Below are 24,397 nucleotides of genomic sequence, written 5' to 3' on the forward strand. Positions count from 1 at the left end.
GGGGCCGATGGTGGAGGGGTTGGGGGTGGGATGGTCATTGCTCACAGCTGTGTGGAAGCAGGGGGGGGGGGACTGAGGTACTTTTGACAAGGTGGGTTTATTTTACAAAGGTTAAAAGTTACAGTTAAGTCCCCCAAGCTCAAAACATAGTCCCCATCACAGCCTTAATCTCAAAGTGTTTTCCCCAGCACATTTTTTTTTAAGTTTAAGGAGACATAAGTAAAAATTTAATATTTTGGCTTGAAAGTGAAAAAAAAATTTTTATATATAAAAGAGCCCTTACCACTCCAATTGTTTTGTTTTCTAAAAGTTCTTAAACTGTGAAAAATATTAGGAAATATTGGACAAAACGTGCAGAATGTGGCTCAAGCCTGGCAGGAGTTCATCTTCCCACACCTGTGAAGTCTTTCTCTAGTTAAAGTTGCCTCATTGTGGTATAGAATGGTAATAATCAGAGAAAGAGCAAACTCGGTACCCATATTTGCCACTTCACCGACAGGCCTCAAATGAGAGATGAGATGTATTGTGCCTCCTTCGTGGAAAACTTTCCTCCAGTGTTGTTTATGGCTCCCGTTTCCATCGACTCTGGAGACACATCATTTCCTTTGAGCTTTGCCACTTTCTAAACTATGACAAATCATTATCTCACTCCATGAGCGGCAGAGTTTCCAAAAAATGCACCTTAAAAACGCCAGTGAATGACTGGCTGGCGAGGAATGCAGCGTAATGGCACCATGTCAGTGACTCCGAGTCAAAAGAGGCGTTGGAACAGCTCGTTAGGAGATTTTTAAAGCTCTACCTGCAAGTCTCCGTGTCGCCATGTGATAAATAAACACAAACCCGTTCCACAACTTCATACAAAGAAAGTGATTTAATCTTTGCAGCACTGTTTCAAACAGCATGGTCAACAAACTCCATGGCTTTACACACTCCCAAGTGTTTTTAACTTTTATATCTTCGGCTCATGTACATTCCCAAAAGCAAACTGGTGAAGTTTCCACGAGTCAAAGAGACGCCGGTTTGCAGGTATCTGCTGCGAATTCGCTGGAATAACGTCACACGACACCACAGGGCCTGGAGCAGCTCTGCATTTGAACCATCAACCTGCACATTTTGCACAGTGACAGACAAACTGTTTGCAATTACACTTGTTGTTTTTTTTCCTCTTTTTGCCTGCACGGATGGAGAAATGCAGAGACCGAACACGCAGCACCGTTGAGGAAAAACATGGGATGAAGAGATCCTTTATGCCGGCGCACCTTTGTGAAGAGTGCATCCAGATCATAGTCGTGTGTTCCACTTTTACATTTTATTTAATAAAAGCAAATGCAAATCAAGTTGTTTGTTTAGGCAAAAGAAATGTTGGAATGACTCAAAAGGAAAAGAAGAAAAAAAAAGGGACCAATAGGCATTTAAGACCAAAATGAAAAAGTGTTAAAAATGTCAAAGCAGCATCTAACAAATGCATGTTTCGGTTTTAAGTTCCATCACACTGAGCAGACGGACTGGAGATGGAACGCACAGAAACACACACACACCCAAAGCATTCGACACGTAAAAGGATATGGAATGTTTATCCAGAAGACGATCGCTTGTGATAAATTACGACAGAAAAAAAAATAAAGGGAAAAACAAAAACAGAGAGAACGAATCTCTCAAGAGTTCAGTGGCTGCGTCATCTGTGCATTTGAAACGCATCGTCGGCAGCGCCGCACCGAAGTTAAGACAATATGAAGTAGTCGGTTGAAATACACTTGTTGCAATAGGACACATCTGGAGCTGCCTTTCAGATAATAGCTTCTCTCACACACACAAAAAAAAAACAAAAAAAAAGAAAACACAGATAAAAGCGACACAACATAAATAAATAACGCGGTCTGTATATCGGATGAGTGTGAACGCGACATCGTCATGCTTACAGATCCAAGTTGTGTCGTGTCGTTTGTGCTCGGATCGCCCAATCACGTGAAGAAGCACTTGCGTGAGAACAAATGAGAGGGGAGTGAAGAAGAAGAAGAAGAAAAAAATAAAATAAAAAATCACATATGTAGCTCATTAGCTTATAGAAATGTTAAAGACACTGGGCTCAAGTCTTTCGAGTGCAGGTGTAAACAGTAAATAAGGCTGAAAAATATTTCTAGAAAATAAGCAGTAAAAAAAATATTCCTTAAGTCATGCTCCCTGGGATTCTTTTCCTCTCTCTAAACGTTTTCTTCTGGAACATCTGTTTTGTTTTTAATCGACGAGGAAAAAGGTAGAAAATATATCTATACTTATACATCCTTTGGTTAGGGAAAGAACCCGATAATCTATATGCTCTTTTTTCTTTTCTTTTTTTTTTTCAAGTAAAAGGTGATTAGGAAAAAGCAGTCGGATACATACATATGCACAACACATGCTTGCTCCTGGGAAATCATGGATCTCTGTTTGAGGTTTGGGATTCCACCCTAAGGCAGTTTTACCAACGTTGTGATAAATAATATTTACATACATCTTTTTATTTCCCCCCCCCCCCCTCTTGCGTGCCTCATAGCGACAGCTACGATCGGATTTTGTCGTAGGCAAAGATGTGCCTAGTTTACAGTTGGTTGTTTGGAACGCCTTCCTCATTGCACGAGGGAGATACACATTCAATGTGCGCCCGGGGATCGGGGCTGTTAAGACGACGGCAAGTCGCAATAAGTTAAGAGACGAAACGTGGAGTTTGGAACAAAAAGGAGGCGGATACACAACGAGGGTGGCTTTACAATCCGACCCGTGGACGGGCGGTTCTGAGGACTTTGGTTCTGGAGAAGTCTTGCGGGTTTAAACAAAAGTTGAGTGAAAATTAAAAAAAAAAAAAAGAAAGAAAGGGGAAGAACGGCGGAGAGGCTCAGTCCTGGAAGAGACTCTCGTCGGACATCCATCCCAGAGAGGGCAGCGGCCGCTCACGTCTGGAGTACTTCAGCTGCAGCAGGTCGCCCACTTCACTGATGGCCCCCAAAGCCTGGCGAAGCAAAGAGAACAAGGCTGTTAATGGGTTTTTTTTTTTTTTTTTATTTGCACCCAGGGGACAACCTGAAGGAAATGTTGTGACAAATGGTGAAGCGATAAGCTCGGAGTGGCGAAAAACTCCGAAAGCAAAAAAAAAAAAAGGTGAACAGAAGGCTTGCAGTAAAAAAAAAAAAAAAAAAAAGCAACTGAACAGAAACTCCTCCACGTCTTTCCACCAGAGACTCTATCAGCGTTGCAACACACTGCAGGGCACCTGGAAGCAATTTACCTTCCTCCTGACCTTTTTTCTGATTCCATGCTTTGGAGAAACGGCGAGGGGCTGGCTTTTCCAAAGACGGAAAAAGCGGCTCCTCGAAGCTCTACAAAGGCGGGCTGATGCCCTTTAAATGGACTATTACAAACGGTGTTGACAAGCTCCTCGGGAAGATGAATGAAGCCTCCTCGGAGAGACAGAACCGCTCGGAGAAAAGTCTGAGGCCCACTGTACTGGGACTCTTGTTGCAACACACACACACACACACACACACACACACACACACACACACACACACACACACACACACACACACACACACACACACACACACACACACACACACACACACACACACACACACACACACACACACACACACACACACACACACACACACACACACACACACACACACACACACACACACACACACACACACACACACACACACACACACACACACACACACACACACACACACACACACACACACACACACACACACACCTGGCTGATTAAGAGTGTTTGATGCTGCAGATCAAATCTTCAGTAATAAAATAATAAAATGGCCTGAACAGCTAAAGAAACAAAACTTTTCACAACTTTGACCTCAAGTTTACTGAAGAATTTATTTTAACCCTATTTGTTTGAAACAACAGTTTGAAGAACCAATGCTAAAACCAAACAATTCCTGGATTAACAAAAAAAAAAAAAAGCATTAGTAAGTATTTCTTTGCTTCATAATTCAACTTTTTAAGTTTTTCCACTCAAAATGAAAGAGATCCATTACTTTCCGAGTGGCATTGTGATGATGTGATGCAGACAGAAGCAACTGAAGAGTCAAACGTTTATTTTTACCCATTAAGTGCTCGTTTTTACTTTTAAATGCTCATCAACAGTGAAACTTTGCCCCCGATGTGACCGGAGCTGCATTCTTTCTCCTGTAACTCAAATCCATCTCAGAACAAATGCACAGTTTTAGTTTTTAAGATAGGAAAGTAAAGCACAAGATGAATATAAATAAGAAAAATGAGCAGACGATGTGAATATGTGGTCTATTTTCTCATAATCACGGGGTGTCTCTTGAACTTGTACTGATCCGTACGGTAGTGTCTTCATATTTTTGGCGAGCCGAGCGACGACTTACTGTATCCAGCATCTCTCTGGTGTGAGCAGCCGAAACGCAGAAGCGCGCTCTGGACTCGATGATGGGCGTCGCCGGGAAGCCGACGGCCACGGTGCCGATGTTCCTCTTCAGCATCTCCCGACCGAAAGCCCTGAGGAGCAGAACCGGGGGGGGGAAAGCGTGAGACGCGCTTTAACGTTTCGGTAAGGCTCCCGGGGAAACCGAAGAGACTTTTACAGATGATGGCAGCGTGAAATCTCGTACCCTATCTTGGCAGGCATGTAGAGCATCATGGGTACTACGGGCGAGTCGTCGTTGCCGTAGATGATGAAGCCCATGTCACGGAGTTTCCTGCGGAAGTAGGTGGTGTTCTCGAAGAGCTGTCTGAGGCGGTTGGCGCCTGGAAGAGGTCCGGAAAACGTACAATTATACATCAACTGAGAGTTATTGCTCAGATTTTAGCCGTGCTGATAGAAAAACACTTCAATGTGATGAACAAGAAGTTATATTGAAGCCTTTTTCCCCCCCCAGGGACACAAAATTCAACCGATTTTTTTCAATCGGCGTTGCGTGTACACCAACGAACTCACTCCCTCGTTGCACCTGTTCGGAGCAGACCGCTCACATTTACGAAACTGTAAACTACAGTCGACATCTGATCAGACGCTCCTCCAAACTGCAACTCTGGGAAATATGAGCTTCAAATCTCGTTCTGCGGCCAAAAGAAAGAAACGGCGTGTATTTGGCCGAGTCGCTGAAACATCACTTTGCCCTCCAACGGTTATGTAAATAATCTGAGCCTTTGAGGACAGAGGATTCCCCCTCGTTTGAGGTCAAGGAGCTGAAACTGAGCAGGTATCAATCATCACAGGTCAGACTGATGCCACTCTGAAAGGACTGAGCGAATCCTCCTGAGCTTTAGAGATAGCATCTTACTCAAACAAATAACCGTACGGCACCGAGGGCCAACAGCAACACACATCTGCCCCGACCATGAAGCTTCAAAAGACTTGAGACACAACAAAGTCAGATTTTCTATCTATCTACGGGCTTTTTCCAAAAAGGAAACAGAGTTCAGGGTATTCTCAACACCAAGGGGGAAAAAAAAAAGAAGCCCCAGACAATATACGAGGCCACTTATTTAGCTCGTCTGTTTGGGTTTTTTTTTTTTTCTTCCTTTGTCTGAATTCTTCACCTTACATTCCCTCCATATAAGCTTGTGTTTTCTAGCAGGTCTTCGTCTGTCTTCCTTAGCAACGCGGAGGCAACAACAAACCGTTAACAGGCAGCTCGACTATCACTTCAGCTCTGGATCTTCAAAGGGTTGAATTTCAAACAGTGACGGGGCTGCAACCAATCACACTCTCATTGTTACTCTTCTACAAAGAAAACTTGTCAAACTTCAATATGTTGCAGGGTCAGTTGGATCTTTTTTTGGTTGTTTTGTTTTCATCCCCAGAAATGATGTGGAGAAAGAGTAGATGAAAGAAAGGCAATACTGAGAGGATTAGTCCAGGTGTTTAATTCTGTATCTTATGATTGAACGGCCGGGAGGTGGTGTGATCTGATCTCGTGAATCTTGAATCGATCAAGCCTGTGAAGAGCAAAGGAGGCGCCAGAGAAATCAGAGTGCAGCCGAGTTTGACCTGAGCACATCTCTGCTCCTAAACATCGGCGCTGCTTTGCAGCCGCAGCATGGAGGCGAAGAGGCGCACATCTGAAAGTCATAAACGGGAGTCGATGGACGACCTTCAAAAACAGAAGGAACTGTCCAGCTATCAAGCTGAAAACAAACAAACTGCAAAGCTTCAAATGAAGACGAGAAGGAGCTACGACACAGATACCTCAATGTACACAAAACCTGTTTTACTCAGATCTTTCAAAATTCCCTATAGATGTGTTTCTTAGTGCGCCTCTCTTTCTTTCACCCTGTTTCCAGATGATTACACATCTTATTTGCTGAATAAATCACAATGGAAAATAATTAAACACTGAATTAAGGAGTCAAAGGTTACTCCTCTAGTCTGACGTTTGACTGGGAATGAGTTCTAAGCAACGGGTCTGTGCTGCCATCTTGTGGCCAGAATAAATACTACATGGTAGAAAGTGGGGGGATTTCAGACTCGACCTTTGGCATAACTTAATTCACTGTACAAAACCCTGACAAAAACCTGCATCCTTGTCTGAAGCTCTGACCGTTTAAACCCTTCCACCAACTGAACTTCATGTATGATGTGAGTACATTTGAATGAACAATAGAAGAAAATATCGTCGTGAACTACAATGAGTGAGGTTGTCTTTCTGGCGGTCGTTGTCTTTCTGGCACCTACCCAGCGTGGTGCCATCCTCTCCCATGATGATCTTCATGGAGGTGATGATCTGCTGGACCACAGGAGGAGACATGGAGGTGGCGTACAGGGCGCTGTGGGAGTGGCACCGCAGGTAATCGATCAGCTCCTGACGTGGAAACACATTTTAGTTATCACATTCACAGAGTAAATGGGATGATTATAATAATAAAGGTGCACTTTCTAGGGTGTTGGTCAAATATCATGCATGACACGGTTTGGGGAAATTGCGCAATTACAAGTGCCTCATCATCATCTGTGCACTGGACACAATCACTTCCTGTTAAGTCACAGTCTTTAACAGTAAATGCTTCCTTACTTTATTTTACAAAGCGAAAACACACTGAATCAGATCCTCTTTGGGAAAAACAAAAGCTAAAAATTGCTAAAACTTATTGGTTAATACCAAAACTGTATGACACACGACAACGTGTTTTCCTGCTTAAACTTTCAACGATCACCAACCTTTTTCCCGCCGATGTAGCCTCCAGCAGCGCCGAAGCTCTTGGTGAACGTTCCCATCATGATGTCCACGTCCTTGGGGTCCAGGCCGAAGTAGTCCACCACCCCTCTGCCGTTAGGCCCCAGGGCCCCGATGCTGTGAGCCTCATCCAGGTACAGGTAGGCCTTGTAGCGTTTCTTCAGCGCGATGACCTCTGGAAGACGTACAATGGAGCCCTCCATACTGCAGGGTGGACGGAATGAACGGGAAGTTAATTCAAAGGTTGTGCATCATCAAAGTCAGCCACATGAATCCCCTGGGCTCTATGAGAGTCTTTATGGTGACCCATTCAATTATTGATGTTTTACTATATAAAAAGACAATTACCTGGTGACAACACTTTCCAAAAAAATTAATGACCTGATCACTATGAATCCTCTGGGCACCATTAAGGTCTGCACCACATTATAATGAGAGCTAATCAGTGACTGGTGGAGTGTTTTATGACAGTAATATGATGAGGATGAACATAAACACTATGAAGTTTGATTAATTAATGATAATCCCTTATACTTAAGATTTCCATGAAAAGGGGAAATAAGATTACTCTCATTGACAGAATTCCTTCTGTCTACACTAAAATCTCAATAACTTAATCTTCATTTAATTATTGATGTTTGACTATTTATCCCAGCGGTGGTGCGCAGGTGCAGTAGCAGCATTTTCGCCCCCGTTTCCACCGAGGCTCATTTGGATCCTTTTAAAAAAATGTTTGCGCGTCTCCGAGCACCGTCGTCGTGTAAACAGACACTCAGACATGCGAAACGTTTTCCACTTTCACTTGAAAACGTTGTCATGTACACGGGGCCTGACGAACAACCGCAACTCGATTGTTCCACCAGTTGACCTTCCAGGCGGAGGCCTAACCTCCGCTCGGCGGTGCACACGGAGGTGTCGATGCACATGCAACGCGCCGGCTATTTCAGTAGTAAAAAGTGTTTGCTTTGGAAATCCCCAGGGAGAAGATACTCCATTAACATCGCATTAGTAAAGAGCAGACAGTTCCTCTCAGATCCGCATCGATCAAGGGGATTGATTTCCTTTATAGCGAGAACTTTCAAACGGCAGGAAGTATATTGTGCGCCATGTGTGGGCACATTTAGAAAAACTGAAATCTGTAAAGAAGACCCCCCAAAAGAAACAAATCCAGGACAGGTGTGATTCTAATTTGTGTTTCCACCCACCCGTAGCGTACTCAAGCTGAACTTTAATCCAGGAGAATATTGCCTCAGCTTATCGTGTGAAAGTGCTTCATTGTTTTACTGCAAATGAGTTTGCTGCTACAGTGAAGATAAGGCTGTGCCCGCGCTGTGAAAACAGAGTATAGTGGACCTAAAAGCAGATATAGTGAGTCAATAATGTTACATCGTGACCGTAATGTGAATGACTTCTCCTCCGGAAAATGTACTGGCGACAAAAAAATAAATAAAAAATGTTGCGTAAGGTTTCATTTAAACATGATACTAGTTTCACAATGTGTCGTTACACCACAAAACTGTATGAGAGGAAGGAGATGCTGCAACAGTGACAGATTAGACGGGAAACAGGGCGGGTCGTCTTGACTGCGAGAGATGAAAACGGAAGATACCTGTAAATCCCCTCCACCACGATCAGAATCTTCTTCCAGGGCCGGTGGGTTCTGGGCTGCCCGTGCACGATGGCGTCTCTCAGCAGCTTCTCCAGGCTTTGCATGTCTACAACAAAGAGATCGATTAAAAAAAACAAAACAAAAAAAAAAACACGGACGAGACTTTGAAGGTACGACGGGAGGAACGGCTGATCTAATGATTTGTTTCCCCCAGAGGGATGCTGGAGCTTTTATTATTGAATGACTAAGAGGCGGCACTTCCTTTATGATCAGAATATATTTCCCTGTGGTCGGCTGAACTGGTTCCTACCTGCCGACTGTGGGAACAGACAACATTAAGTCAGGATCTCCAGTGTGTGTGTGTGTGTGTGTGTGTGTGTGTGTGTGTGTGTGTGTGTGTGTGTGTGTGTGTGTGTGTGTGTGTGTGTGTGTGTGTGTGTGTGTGTGTGCATCACCACACCCAATACTGTGTGTTTCAGTAGAGTAAAATAAAGAAGATGATAGGGAGCTGCAGAAGACAATGTGTCTGGAATATGGTGAGAAAGCGACATGTCTGAACAGGTCAATATTGCTAAATAAATGTATTGCTCAACAAGGTGAATATAATTTTACAAAAGTCCTAATCCACATGTTCAAACATACTTGCGACAGTGAAGATTTCCTGCTTCGTTTAAAATAAAATAAAATAAAAAAATAATAATATATATATATGCATATAAATAAATGAAGATTCCAATCAGTAACTTAATGAGAGTTTCGGCATTTCAATGAGAGTGTCTTGTGATTTTCTTTTAAATGGAAAAATCATCCCAAACACATTGAAAAAAATAGAGTACTTAGATTAAGCATAAACCACACAATTATCAAAATGGTTTTATTGTGACAAACATCCACCCACTGTTGTGTTTGAAGACCCGGATTGTGGATCCAGACAGGCGAGCGCCGAGCACCAGGGAGGCGTGATTCAGCTCGTCGCTCAGGATCAGGCAACCCTAACATGGGAAGAAAAAAAAAACCCGACATGTTAGTCAAACTCAGGTGGGCACGCCCAAAACAACCACAGGGAGTCAAACATTCGGTTTCAAAACTTTAGACAGAATTTTTACGAGAGTTTGTAACCCGGCCTTTGTTGATTCACCCTGGTGGGAGATAGGACACGCAGCAGGCCCCCCCCCAAAAAAATAGCAATGCAACCGAGTACAACTGCACGTAAGGTGACAAAGGTACATATATTTGCACGAAGTGAACATTCCGAGTTAAATATTTTCTCCACGTTGAAAGGAAATGTGACACCGTCTGAGGCAGCGAGGAGCGAGTGACGGCTGGTATGTGTGATTTGTTGTGGTTAGAACAACAGAGAATCAATCTCCAGCATGTTATGAAAGGGGGCATTGTGAACATTTCATGCTTAAAACAAAAAAAGAAAAAAAAAGTGCCTTGTTTTCACTTTCTATAGAAATTTTTTTAAATTCTTTTTATATCTACAGTGTGTGTATGGGGTCAGCGTGATAACAAAATCAAGTGAATCGTGGTACATAATGCCCTCGTTTGTAACAGAAAACAAAAGGAAGCGGATGAAATTCCTCACCTTCCCGGTGAGAGCAGGAATGTTCATGGAGTTGGTCGCGAAGCCCATGCCAAAGGCCATGGATGACTCAACTCCCAAGAACCTGGCAACCAACTGCTCCATTTCCTCGTGAATGTCCAGGTTCCCTGAAAGTGACAGCAGCTCAGTATCTTAAGACAAGATTTCTTATGGAAGATATTGTTGCAAGAAAAATTAAAAGTATGTGGACCCTTTGGGATTACTTGGATTTCTACACCAATTCTACATCGGTTTTCATTCAAGTGGCAACAATAGACAAACACAGTGTGCTTAAACTAATACCGCACAAAAAGTTTGATGTTTTCATGTTTTTCTTGAACACAACATGTAAACATTCATATTCCAGGGTGGACTCCGAGACTGATGACCTCCACAAGAGCTAATTGGAGTCTGGAGTCAACCAACTTTGAGTACAATCAATTACTTTGCACAGTTTCAACTGAGGTTTTATTTAATAAAATGTGTTTTGTAAGCGCAGGTGCCCCGCAAGGCAGTGGGAAAAAAAACTGGTTAAATATTGAAATGTTAAGGGAAAATAAAATGTGTTTTCTTCTTTCAATTGCTCTGAGAATTTAAATACTTAAATTTTATTTTGGAATTTAGAGAAATTTTATGAGCAATAATTTGAAAGGGGTGTATTCAAGAAATGTTAATTAAATAATGTGTAAATTGGTATAGTGATCAAATAATCCTCCAAAAAATTTAGGGAATCGAAAAATTTATCGTTAGATTAATCAAAAAAATTATTGAGATTAATCGTTTTTGCTCTAGATGAGACTGGATGTTGGCTAAAGCTGCCCTGCCTCATAACAAACCCACACTAGCGTTGACTTTACTGTTCTCACATGAACCGTGCGTCGCACAACAGAGCTACGATCAAGAACTGTTGACCTGCATGAAGCTGGAAAGGAATACAAAAGCTTTGATGTGCTTGTGTCAACAGTAAGACAGACCGTCTACAAATGGGGAAAGTTCAGCACTGTTGCTACTCCCCCCAGGCGTGGTCGTCCTGTGACGATAACTGCGAGAGTGCAGAATGCTCAATGAGGCGAAGAAGAATCCTCGAGTCAGCGCAAGACTCTCCGAAATCTCTGGCACATGCTAACATTGTTTGTTGACCAGTCAACTATAAGTAGAACATTGAACACGAATGGAGTTCATGGGAGGACACTGCTGTCCCCCCCCCCCCCAAAAAAAACCAAAAAAAAAAAACATTGCTGCACGTTTGAGGTTTGCAAAAGAGCACCTGGACGTTCCACAGCATGACTGGCAAAATATTCTGTGAGCAGATGAAACCAAAATCTAATTGTTTGGAAGGAACACACAACATTATGTGGGGAGCGGAAAAACAAAGGCCCAGCAGACCTCACATCAAAACATCATCCCAACTCTGAAATATGATGGTGCGGGCATCATGGTTTGGGGCTGCTTTGCCAATTCCTGAGTTTTTCCAAGACGTCTTGCAGAGAAAACTTGAGAGCATCTGTCTGCCGACTGGAGCTCAACATAGGATGTGTGACGCAACAAGACAACGACCCACAACGTGGAAATAAATCAACAACAGCAGGAAACACACCTTCTGCTGAGGCCCAGTCAAGAGTCCGGACCTCAACCTGATTCAGATGCTGTGGCCTGACCTCAAGAGAGCGATTCACAGCGGCCATGCCAACAATATTGCTAAACTGAAACAGTCTTGTGAAGAGGAACGTTCCAAAATTCCTCCTGACTGCTGCGCAGGTCTGAACGTTTGGTTTCGCTTATTAAGGAGTGTCAAACAGTTTCTAAATCAAAAGGTTCACATAGTTTCTCTACCCTGCAAAGTGCATGTTTAGTTGTGTTCAATAAAAACATACAACTTATTGTGTGGTGTTAGTTTAAGCAGACTGTTTTGCAGAAATCCAAGTAATCCCAAAGGCTTCACATACTTTCTCTTGCTAAAAGGTTTGAGAGATGTGACACTTGATCACAGAACAAAAGAGGATCTGTTTTGCAAAATCTTCATGCTTTCTCATTCGACCCCATTTACACAAAAACATTTCATGTGAAATCGCATCGTTTTGTCTCAGAGAAATTTTCACATTTACAAAGAAACAGCATAAACGATGAAAACGATGTAGTTTGCATGTTGGGACACTAGTGGGCGACGTCTGTTCTTGTGATAAAATCATGCAAACATGCGCAAAGAGAAAAATATGCGATAATAATATGACAATTAATAATGGCGAGTGCACAGATTTTAGTATGTTGTTGTCAATCTACTATTGACAGGAACTAATGTCAAACTCCTGTCAAAAAAAAGTTGCATTTTCAGTGGCTCCGACCACAGTTGTTGTGTAACCGACATCCAAAACACAACGAAAGGTTTGCGTTTTCACGGGAACGGGATCCTTCAATTTGCGAACCTGAACAACTGTAACAGCACTTTAAGTCCCGAACTTCAAATCAATTTGGCCATTTAAAAAACAAACAAAAACCAACATAACTTTGTTGGGATTTGTTGAGTTTCTCTCTGTTTAAAGCTCCTAGAACCTGTGTTGTATGTGGTGCTTTCTAAATAAAGTTGAGTTGAAATGAATAACTACATTAACCCCAGCATTTATACTGTGACTGATAAAAAAAAAAAGATGCTGCTACCGGGCTTCAAAAGAACAAAAAAGGACAACAAACCTCTCGTTCTTACCTATTTCACAGCGAGTGCTGCCCACGCCCACTCCGTAGGTCCGCGTGGCCTCCAGGGCGGCGTTGGCACAAGCTCCAACGTTCTCAGCAAAGCCCAGGTAGTTGTATGAACCCATGTTGATGACGTCCTTCACCACTTTTCCTGTGTACCTGAGAGAAACAGAGAACCAGCACAAATAATCAGCTTTACTGACCGAAACTGTCTGCCCAGGTTGTTCTTTAAACCGCTAACAGATAAATGTTCCACAGTTTCATTTCCTTTCTCGACCATGCGACAGACTTTCAACATCTCCCGCCGAATCATAAATGACGTCACTCCACCATTATCAGAAATGCAAGGTCATCGACTTCCAGCACAGATCAACGACGCCTAAACACACCTCGCCTGCTACGCCTCGAGTCAAAACAAACCCCTCAGGAAAACACTGATAACAGGACGCGGCCGGAAACGTACTCGAATGTCCAGTTGTAGTCGTGAGAGACTTGTTCCACCAAGTCCATCTTGGCGCCGGGCACGCTGCAGATGGGCCGGTTCCAGTTGTCTCGAATCCTCATGTACAAGTTCCTGGTGTAGAAGTTCTCAAAATCCTGATACAAGGGGACGAAGTCCTGTGGAGGGAAAAACAAGGCGTCACAACCTCTCCACCTTATGACGGCACATAAAAGGCCCCATTTTCCCCGCACCACCCAGAAAGGCGTCTGTATTGCCACCCGCGGTGTAAAATTATGGAATCTTTTATGTATAGAGATTAAACAATTATCAAACTTAATATAGTTTTAAAAAATATGTATATAAAGAGCTGATTCTGGCGAGCTACGAGGTTTTGTCATGAGAGGGCTTGTGGGTTATGGTGTTTTATTGGTGGAGGGGAAACAGTCTGTGTAAACTGTCACTGTTTGGTTATTTGGGTGTAGGAAAGAACAACAGGGACGTAAATTAAGAAAAAAGAAAAAAATTATCAACTTTTTATTGTAATCTTTTGTGTGATTTGTAACGATAATGATGTAAAGGGGTAGGATTAAAAAAGTTATACTTCTGCTTAGCCCCTTTTTGAACATATAACGCACATATTGTAAAATTAGTGTGTCGAGTGATCTCTGGATTACTCATTTCGATGAGTGTCTCTCTCTCTTTTTTTTAATTCATTTTGTTTCATGTTTTATTTTTTGTACATGTTCTGAAATAAAATAAAATAAAAATTAAATTAAATTAAAAAATTAATAAAATGTAACTTTTTCCTTGCATTTTCGGTGTCAGTTTACGCGACAACGGCGCTCGGGGGTCATAGAAAATGCGACTTTTCACTTGAAACATTGAGTAAACAGGCCCAAAGTCGAATGTAAATGCAGTTTATACCCTCTGCTCCTCGCGCTCGCGGGCCACGTGGCACTTCTCGATGTTCCAGTGCCGGAGGAAGTCTCGGAGGTAGCCGAAGATGGTGAGGATGCCGTAGCCCATGTAGGTGAGCACGGCGACCAGCAGGGGAGTCTGCTCGAAGGACTCCGAGAAAGGCTTCTTGTACAGGCTGGAGTTATGAGGGACATTCTGGTTCTGGGGGGGGGGAGAGGACGACAAAAGCAGTTACAATTAGACCTGGGAAAATATAAAAGGAGCAATTTCTTTACAGCTGCAGAGCAAAGCAAAAAGATCAATCTTTACAAGGCGAAGATTTACCCGCCATGCAAGTGGCTTGCCTTTAAAAGGTAATGGTTTATCTATACCCCAGATCTGTTTACTCATTAAATCTGCCACACCAGGCAGCCCAATAAACCCGTGACGGAAAGCAGACCAGTATTTCAACCCGTCTTTTTCATGGGAAGTGGCTGGAAAGACCGTCAGAGGCTACAACAAGCGCACACATTCATACAAACCGAGATGCTTCTAACGCCCTCCTCTTCTAATTAATTTAATTTTATGAGGAGAAATTGTTGATTTTGGCCGATAGGACGATAGAAACGCGGCGTCAGAATAGCTGCACAAAAATTCCCAGAAAATAGCAACCACATTTGGAGCTCGAGTGTGTGACTCGAAAAGTCAACACAACACCGACAAGGGCGGCCACTCACTGCAGACTGTGCCCTGCAGCTTAGCAACCACACCTCATGTGACCAGTCATGCTCCTCCAAGAAATACCTTCGACACAGGGAACAGGAGAGCAACCGAGTGCGTCTGTGTGTGTGTGTGTGTGTGTGTGTGTGTTTAAAACCAGTCGAACTGGTCTGCCTCATTGTCAGACCAGTGGCCTAGCAGCGGACGTGACACACGGTCACATTCAAGCACACACTGCTCAACCGCGATGCCTCCCCCAGCAGCTAAATTCAGCCCGTTTGACGTCATATTTGCTTAAATTTTTAATACCGCCGGACAAACGGCGGTGAGAAGAGGTAGCCTTGTGCGGCTGGTTGATTGCTGGAATTCCCAGGGTCTGCCTCACAGGATCTCCCAAACAACAGCAGAGTGAAGATCTGCTCTTTCGCATGCCGACTTCGCAGCTCAATAGACTGATCATATTACACCGTATACACAATAACATCATGTAAACACACGGTGTGTGTTTCATCCAAGTCGGACTCTTCCATACGAAATACTGAATCGATACTGTTTTGTTTTTTTGCTCAGATTGTATTGACACCATCTTCCCAGCATGCTCCAATGCTGCTTTTAACCATTTCCTCGATATTTCCCACAGAGATCACAGCCGGCTGAATAGGGATTGATCCATTTTTCAGCAACACTGATCTGTTGAATGAGACCCAGGCTTACTGTGAAAGGATTGAAACTGTCATCTTGAGGGGAGCTATACCCCAGTTTGAAGGGTCGTAGGTGCAGGAAAACTAGCTTTCCAGCTTTTCTTTCCTTCGAGGATTTAAGGTTAATCTTTTAGGAAGTATGCCGCAAGGGGCTGCACAATATATTGTGAATTTATCCTTGCACATTAAATATAATAACAACAATCTGTCTAAAATGCACCAAAGGTTGTTTCAGTTCAACAAGCATTCATGCACTAGAAATTAACAGCAAACAAGTTGCAGAAATTTTACTAATTGAGAAGTGATATTGATAGGACAGCCTGATGAATTTGATACCTGGTGGCCACAAGGGGAGGAATCAAACATGAAAATCAAGGGAAAATGACCAACGACAAAAAAAAAACAAGCTTCTGAGAAGCGGTTGGTGGAGCTTCTGATGGAAAAAACAAAAAAACACCTAATATACTGATAACATGACCACACTTTTATGCTCACTGCAAAAAGAAATAATCTGAAAGACGTGGAAGTCAAACATGGCATCAATGTAAAGTCTGAAATTTGATGCCAACGCTTTTTTCTCATTTCCACATGGCGGTTCTGCACAATCTGGACTGGATCGTGTTGCTTGCTATGTCCTGAAACCATCTGCAGATCAGCTCCACACTATGGAACGTGATGGTATCCTGTCAAGTTAAACCAAAGCAGCAAGGAGAGGAAAACCGCTCAAACAAAACAAAGACACATGTGTACAACCCCTCCTACACACACACACACACACACACACACACACACACACACACACACACACACACACACACACACACACACACACACACACACACAAGACAAAGACACACACACACTTCAGGGGTTTTCATTCCAGTCTTGGAGGGGCCACACCCATCAGAGCCCTTCATAGTGACATTCCTCGTCAGGAGACTCTAATAACACAACAGGATCCTGGAGTGTGTAAACACACACACACACACACACACACACACACACACACACACACGCACACACACACACGCACACGCACACGCACACACGCCCACACACACACACAGTGTAAAGTTACAGGAAAAAGAAGTCACCACTACAATCAGCCCTGATCAGGTGGCATGTCACACTAAAAGAGCCTGAAGCACAAAAGTTACATTACTTTTCACACATGCTACTGAGCTCAGTATGAAGCTAAAGACACCAATGATCAGTTTTAAAAAATAATAATAATAATAACTGAAATCCCAGAAAGAGCCACAAGCTGGCTGTAGGGGTGTAAACACATGTTAAACTGTGACTTCATGTCGCTATAATTGAGTAAATCCGCTCTAATTTCATTAAAACAGACACTTTCTGAAAGGCGCCGTCAGTCAGTCTAACAACACCGGCTCGATAAACAAACAGTACGAAGCCGCAGGAAGGAACCGGAGACGAACGGAGACCGGCGGGACCCGGCGCGGCTCGTTCCCGGCCCTCCCCGGTGGAGCCTAGCCCGGCCCGGGGCCTCACCTTCTCTCTGGGGCGGCGGTACTTGTGGGGCCGCTGGTACTGGCCGTGGCTCTTCACGAAGCCATTTTTGCTGGCCCTGATGCCGTTCGGGGTCCGCTGACAGCCGTCCCCACTCAGCAGCTTGTTGGCGGAGCTCTCCGTCATCTTGGTTGTGGGAGACGTCGCGGTACGAAGCGGCTGAACTTGTGTAATGTGAAGTCATGAACCGCCGCGCGAGGAGGAGAGGAATACGGATCTGAACGCCCACTCTGCGCCTACCGCAAGCCCCGCCCACTCCGCGTTCCTATTGGCTGCCTCAAAACTCCGACACCAAGATCGTCTATTCAGAACGAACAGAGAAGAGGGTGATGGAGGCTTTGACTATTCGACGAGGAAAAAAATAGATATATTTATTTGTTACTACTTCTTTCATCGACACAATAAACAATGCTACTTATTCATCATGTAATAACAATAAAAAAGCGCTTAATTTTCTCCAAATTTATCTTGCACAAATAAAACAACCCACAAATCAAACAGCCATTGTTTATTAAGACACACTTTTAGTTTAAGAAGAAGAGGTACTGAAAGTGACAATGGGGGCTTGCAAAGTAGTAATATTCGTCTTATCGAGACTCCCAAGGAGTCTCATTAGATTATTGTGAAAATAAGTCGGTAGTATGGCTGGGAAACTGAAAAAAAAAAAAAAAGGACTGAGGAAGTTTGTGGGACTTAATTATGATACAAAGTGAGAGCTCTTCCCCTGCCTTCCTTTCTCTGTTTGGACGTCAGTCTTGCCTCTGTTCTGTGTGGGACGTCCTAAAGCTCAGCCCTGGAAGTGACCCCTAATAACCTCCGTGCAGGCTCAGCTGAGTGGGCTTTTCCACTGACGCTGCCTCTCACCTGAGAGGAGTGGATGGAAAACAAGGGCCAAAGTTTCCTCCAAGGTGCCTTCAACGGCAGAGCCACGCTGCTTCAGTGTTTATGAAGTAGTTTCTGTATTTGAGGAGAGGTTAAAAACTCCACAGTGATGTTTTATCGGTTGGGAAATAAAGATTAGAACCACTGATCAGATGACAGCAAAAGACAAAAGATGTCCCTGAGCAAAGTTTCCCATTTTTTTCTGGAAAAGTGACAAACTAATGTGAACATTTTCCCAGGGACTGAGGCGACAAGTACAGGAAGCAGTTTTTTTGCGTCTCTAATTGTATGTGTTGCAACTGCTTTGTTATTTCCTGGTGATCTTGTGCTTCTCTGGGATTGGCCCCGTGATGGACTGGTGACCCGTCCAGGCTGTAAAACCTTCATCATTCAATCATTTCAGATGTGACGTGACTCTGCCTTGCCCTGAGAAGGCAAATAAAAAAGAAAAATAAACAAAGTGTCTGATAAGTTATGCAATCCAGGCAATTCCCAGCATTGATGTGTTGTGAACACATGAAGGAAGAAGATCTCGGCGATGGTAGTGAGTACAGCAACAATAGAGCTTCCTGTCCTGGAGGCCTGCCTGAACTTCTGTGTTCTACTTCCCGGTTGCATCCTGTTTGGTGAAACGCAGCCATCAGCACTGGTCCTGTTCTGCTCTTTATGTTTCTCTGGTGCCAAATGATGTCTTGCATAATACTTCACCTCCTCTCATCCTGTTGGGGAGTTATTTTCATCCCCCATTCCTCCTCACAGCCTTCTAGATGGCACTGTTGGGCTACAGACAGTTTGAGTCTTGGGTAAAAGTGTTTATGGTGTGGTTTCACCAGTGTCACATCCATGATTAAGACGCCGGCGATAACATCTGATGATTCAGTTTCCTCTAATCAATGTTTAACCCTTCTTTCAAGGCGGTGACCTTCAGTGTGGAATAATGAGACGTCAGTCTGGCCAGCCCTCACTATAATGTGCGCAAAGACAGTTTAGCACCCATCCAATCCAAACCTGAAAGAGGTGATAAGGACCCTGCTTTAATAGGATCAGAGGCAGGGTTGAAAGGAAAGTGGGGCTGCTTTCATTAATGCAGACACTCCAAGAAGTTTCAATAATACTGTGATCATCCCCCTTTCTTCTCTTCTTGACGTGATCATTAATTGTTAGTAATTAGCACTTTTTGCTCTCAGAGGGGAAATAATAGGAAAAGTCGGTACAACGGCAGCAATAATCTAAACAGTATAAATCACTGACATTATATAAAATGGGATAATCTCACAGCAACAGTCCTGTGTTACTGAATTGGGGACTGTTATCCTTTGTGTGTCAATAATTATTCTACACTTTCCTCTATACTTTATTTTCTATCAAAAGTTCTTTCTGTGTTCAACAAGATGTTCAGATCACACAACTATATCCATTGCCGCAATTAACAGCTTCATACAGGAGCACAGAGACAATCCATCTGGAGTTATTCAAGACCTCCGATATTGAGTTGTTTCAGTCTGCATTGCTGAGCAATGTCCAAGAATAGGTTTATCAATAGGCTGAAATCTGTGGCACCAGGGTCACCACTCAGTGTTCTGTCCATAAACTGTATGTATGAATATATCCCTGTACACCAGGGGTGTCAAACGCAAGGCTCGTGGGGCAAAACCAACAGGCAAGAGGCTCCAATCTGGACCGACGAACTAACAACAACTTTACACTTAAAGACGATTCATTACATTGATATGCATTGAAAGCAAGTTAATGGCTCTTATGTGTCATTACAAAATCATTAAACATGTCTAAAGATCTCTGGATAGAAGCAGCCTTATAAAGTTTATTTTAAAAGCACGTTTAGCATCACATCTACCACTCAGCAAAGTAAAACACAGATACAATTTTAAATTAGAGGCAATATATGAGTTTCCTTTTTGTTCTTCTCTTTTTTTTTTTTTCTGTGTTGGTTTTTATCTTCAATAATAATGTTGTTTGTCATTGATCTACAAATTTTCATTAAGCTCATTTCAAAATAAAGAAAGGGAATTGGGTGAAAAGGTATTAAAGCCACGCTCTCTCTCTCTGTCAGATGAAGACCTGGGCCGAGGCATCAATCAGCCACTGGCTCGGAAACATCCCGGAGCTGTGGAACAGCACTCCCACCAACAGTCGGTCAGGCCCTGTCGCAGGTGTGCAGCCTGACTGACACAACCATTAGAGATTGTTACACCTGTCTAAATCCTCCCTCTGTAAAAGATTATCCGCGGAGGGAGCCACTGGAGGAGAGGACGGCCTCGCCTCTCTGGAAGCCAGGTGAGGCGGGCAGCACTGACAGGTGGACTGTTTCCCAGAGAGCGGCCCACATAATGATGAGTGAGTTCTGGCCTGAATATGCACAGTTGAGGAACTAATGATAAGAGAGTGATTGAGTGACGGAGGAGAGACGGGCTGCTCAGGTGTGCTTGTAGTGGATGCCAGTTTGACAGGTTCAATTTATTGACTGTGGGCTTTGCACTCTGCACACACACACATACTCACTATGAATTCACACCGTGCATTCGCCCAGCGGGTTATTATGCATGCGGAGGGAATCCGCAGATTGATATAAGTCAGATCTCATAGAGCTGGAGGTTAATACAGACCAAGAAAATACATTTTCAAGCAATTCAATATTACTTGATTATGTGTGAGCACCAACATGGATAAATGGATGGATGGATGGATGGATGGATGAATGGATGGATGAATGGATGGATATGTCACCGTTTAATATATGCCACATGACCAATCATACAAATAAAGTAAGTGGGACATATAGTCTAAAATATACGGTACACAAATTCACACCTTTGGACAATTGTAAGGTCATAATATGAGCCTGAACGTGGACGACATGGAGAACATGCAAACTCCACGCAGAGAGGCTCGAGCTCACGACCTTTCCACTTTGAGGAGAAGGTCATTAACCACTACGCCACAAAGAAAACCAAGGAAATACCTTTAAGCCATTAGTCCAAATTCAAATTAAAAAAAAAGGTGGTATTTTATCTGTTTTTCAGCATTTCTTTTCTTTAAAAAAAAAACATGAATATCCACAGTGTTTAAAATAATGCATGGAAAGTAATCCATTACTCTAAAGCTGTACTGTCTGCATGTCGGTGGCTTACGCCAGTTGAATGTTGCTGCTCCTTTTTGTCTCATTCGTTCATAAATCTGTTTTAATTTATCATAAGTCTTTCAAGAACAGCTGTCATGACTGTTCCCCTTGATTGCCTGCCTCTAAAAGAACAAACGTGACATGTGTGAGCCACCGTTTGACTTCCAGCTAACCTCAGTGGTTGACAATGTTTTTGTAGCACGCCCAGTTCTAGAAATACCAACATTTCCAGGAGAAAAAAAAAATAGATTATAATTTTTTTTTTTATAAATAAATAATGATAATAATACAGAATATAGTGATGTTTGAACACAATAACACTGGATATCCAACTCAATTCAATTTTATTTCTACAGTGCTGTCATTTTAAGGGACTTTTACATAGAAGAAACTCAACAAGAGCAAATATAGGAGATGTTGCAAAAGAAAAACTCCTATTTAACAGGAAGAATGGTGCAAATACAAATATAGATAGTGGAGAGGTATTCAAGTCAATGGTTCAGCGAGGGCGTGGGATTTCAAGACTACCAAAACTGCTTCGATGTTTCTTTTCGACTTTGACTTTCTTTACTTGTTTATGTAATTTATCACTAAAAGTTTAATCAGATTCCAGATAAATCAGTGATATTCTGATATCTTGGGCATGAAGGTCCAATCGTGTGCAGGAAATATCAGTTATTGTTAATCGTGGTCTAAAGTAGTTGGCATTAAAACACTTTTAGACCCTTAAAAAGCTCATTCCACAGAGAAATATGGACAAACTTTATCAAAGTTGTGAAAACCCTCTTGGAAAGACGTGGCTGGCCTTGGCATCTAATCGCTCAGCAAAAGAAATGGAAGCCGTGATTTCCATGGACGTGGGCTTGTTTATTCAATGAAATGAAAGGACCACCTCTGTTACAGTGCCGGCGAGAACAAATCTCCCGTCGGGAGATAAGACCTCTCTCTCCGGCCAGCGTCTTTGACAGGTCAAAAGCAGCGGTTGGGGGGGGGGGGGCATTTATCACCAAACTTATTGCTCTGCTGCCACCGAGGGGAGGGAGAAGAGGGGACATGTCTGAACAGAGGCATCACAAAATAAACCAAGCTATCCTCCATCAAGTCCAAAGTAGTGGAAAGACGCTCCGTGGCAACAACTCAATATTGTTTATTATTTCTGGGTTTGCTTCCTCGCGAGGCAGAGATAAGAGCTATCCATCACGGGGGGGGGGGGCTCAGTCTGCCACCCGATGTTTCCATTATGGCTGCGCTCAACGTGTTCGCCGTTTACACTGAGCAGGCCCCACAAAGGCACCGCCAAAGAACCAATTTCCTCTCACCTTCATGAATAAGGAATCTCATTCATCTTCCTCTGAGCACATTCATAAAGGCGGACCAGAGCTGAGTGGAGGCCCATTATCCAGCTGTCTGCAGCACTTCGGCGGCGGTCTGAGGAAAGAAGGAAGCACACCTACCCTAGAGTCTGAAGTGACGCTTGTGTTTTAAAAACATTTAGCCCTCTCGACGCTCCAGCCATCACGACTCGCCCCGCGGTTCAGTCACCCCAAGCGAGCGCGTGTCACATTGATTTCCTCACACTGACACCTCATACGGGGCCCCCTCACAAATAAATTCCCCCACCGTCTTGGAATCACCCCACACCGGTGGCGGAGTGACTTTCCATCCGTCCGTTCTTTCAGCGGCTCGTTCGGGCCCAGCTTGAGCGTGTGCATGTTGTAAAGCTGGAGAACATGCATGATCGTGTCCGGCACTTTTGTTCGGACGGCGGAGCGACACGAACCAACGGAAAGTGAGGAAGAAGAAGAAATCGCATCAGAGCCACGCTCTTCGGCTCGGGAGTCATGCTTCGGCGCTGTTCACGCTCCGGCCCTTCTCCGGGTAGAGACGTCTCCTCCCCACAAGAGTACAGGTCAACGCTAAATCACATCAGAGCCGCTTTTCCTGTGAGTGAGGGATTAATGAGTTTTGTTCCTCACTTTGGAGTCGGCGTCGGTTTGCTTCATGGTGGTTTTCACTCAAAGGCGTGTCGAGTCCAATCACCAGCAGTGAAAAGGAAGAAATTAAAGCTACTCTCCGTGAAGCTTCTATACGACTCACATCTTGGCTGGCTGGTAGTCCGACAGCTCAGACGTGTCAATGTTCATTAGTTATCACTGTTGGTATCTTAAAGTTCCTGGGTTCACCATTTCCCACAGCTTGAACCGCATGGAACCCAAACTATCGCGTGGTCAGAACTGCTTTATCTCTCTTTTTCTGGTTGATTGTTGGACTTCCTAAACCAGGGTGTCAAACACATTTTAGTTCAGGGGCTATATTCAGCCCATCTTGGGAGATCTGGACCAGTAAAATATTACCATAATAACTTTAAGATTTAACCTTTAACTATTTTCTTTATTGTAGGTCACGGAGAAGGTGTTTGTCAGTTAAAATCCGATGGGAGGTTCTTTATATCTTCAATGGGTATTGATCTTTTGACATAGACTTGACCAGCAAACACAAAAGTTGATGGTTCAGTCTCAACCCTCGGTCAAACTGTCTCTTGCTTCATAATGATGAAAGTAACACCTCGAGAGCTTCCCGGGTGAACCACGCTCCCCCTCCTGCGTCAATACTACTTAAAAACTCATTTCTTGGACTCTTGTAAAAAGACTCGCCATAAAACACGACAATCAAGTACCCGAACGCAGTTCTAATACGTCGGGCCATAACTACTAACTACATGCCCACGGAAGAAAACATAAATCTGGTGCATATAGCGACTGTCTGGGTCCCGTTCAGGCCTGAGTGAGAGACTGTGTGGCGCCGACATTTTTTGAAGTGCGCTGGGCTGTTTAATGCTGCACTGATTATTTCCCAAAGCACCGGAAAATAAAAACTGTCGGGCAGCATAAATCATAATTAATTGTAATTAATGGAACCAGTTTGGGTGTAATCATCGCATAAATCGGAGAGCACAAGAAGGAAAATAAATAAATAAAGCATCACACTTTATAATT

General features: G+C 43.4%; 1 protein-coding gene across 1 annotated transcript; it reads right to left on the reverse strand.

The window, feature by feature from the left end:
• Positions 1-852: 852 nt before the first annotated feature.
• Positions 853-17,618, reverse strand: sptlc2b (serine palmitoyltransferase, long chain base subunit 2b). The gene is made up of 12 exons (XM_080490649.1): positions 17,363-17,618; positions 14,457-14,651; positions 13,554-13,708; positions 13,101-13,249; positions 10,403-10,527; positions 9,713-9,806; positions 8,815-8,920; positions 7,190-7,409; positions 6,707-6,833; positions 4,641-4,776; positions 4,398-4,527; positions 853-2,986 (listed from the first exon to the last, which is right to left on the reverse strand). Exons 1-12 carry the CDS (start codon positions 17,504-17,506, stop codon positions 2,873-2,875), a joined length of 1,695 nt encoding a protein of 564 aa, XP_080346775.1. The 5' UTR covers positions 17,507-17,618; the 3' UTR covers positions 853-2,872.
• Between the last annotated feature and the right edge of the window lie 6,779 nt (positions 17,619-24,397).

Source organism: Lipophrys pholis, assembly GCF_963383615.2.
Source record: "Lipophrys pholis genome assembly, chromosome: 21".
NCBI lineage: Eukaryota > Metazoa > Chordata > Actinopteri > Blenniiformes > Blenniidae > Lipophrys > Lipophrys pholis.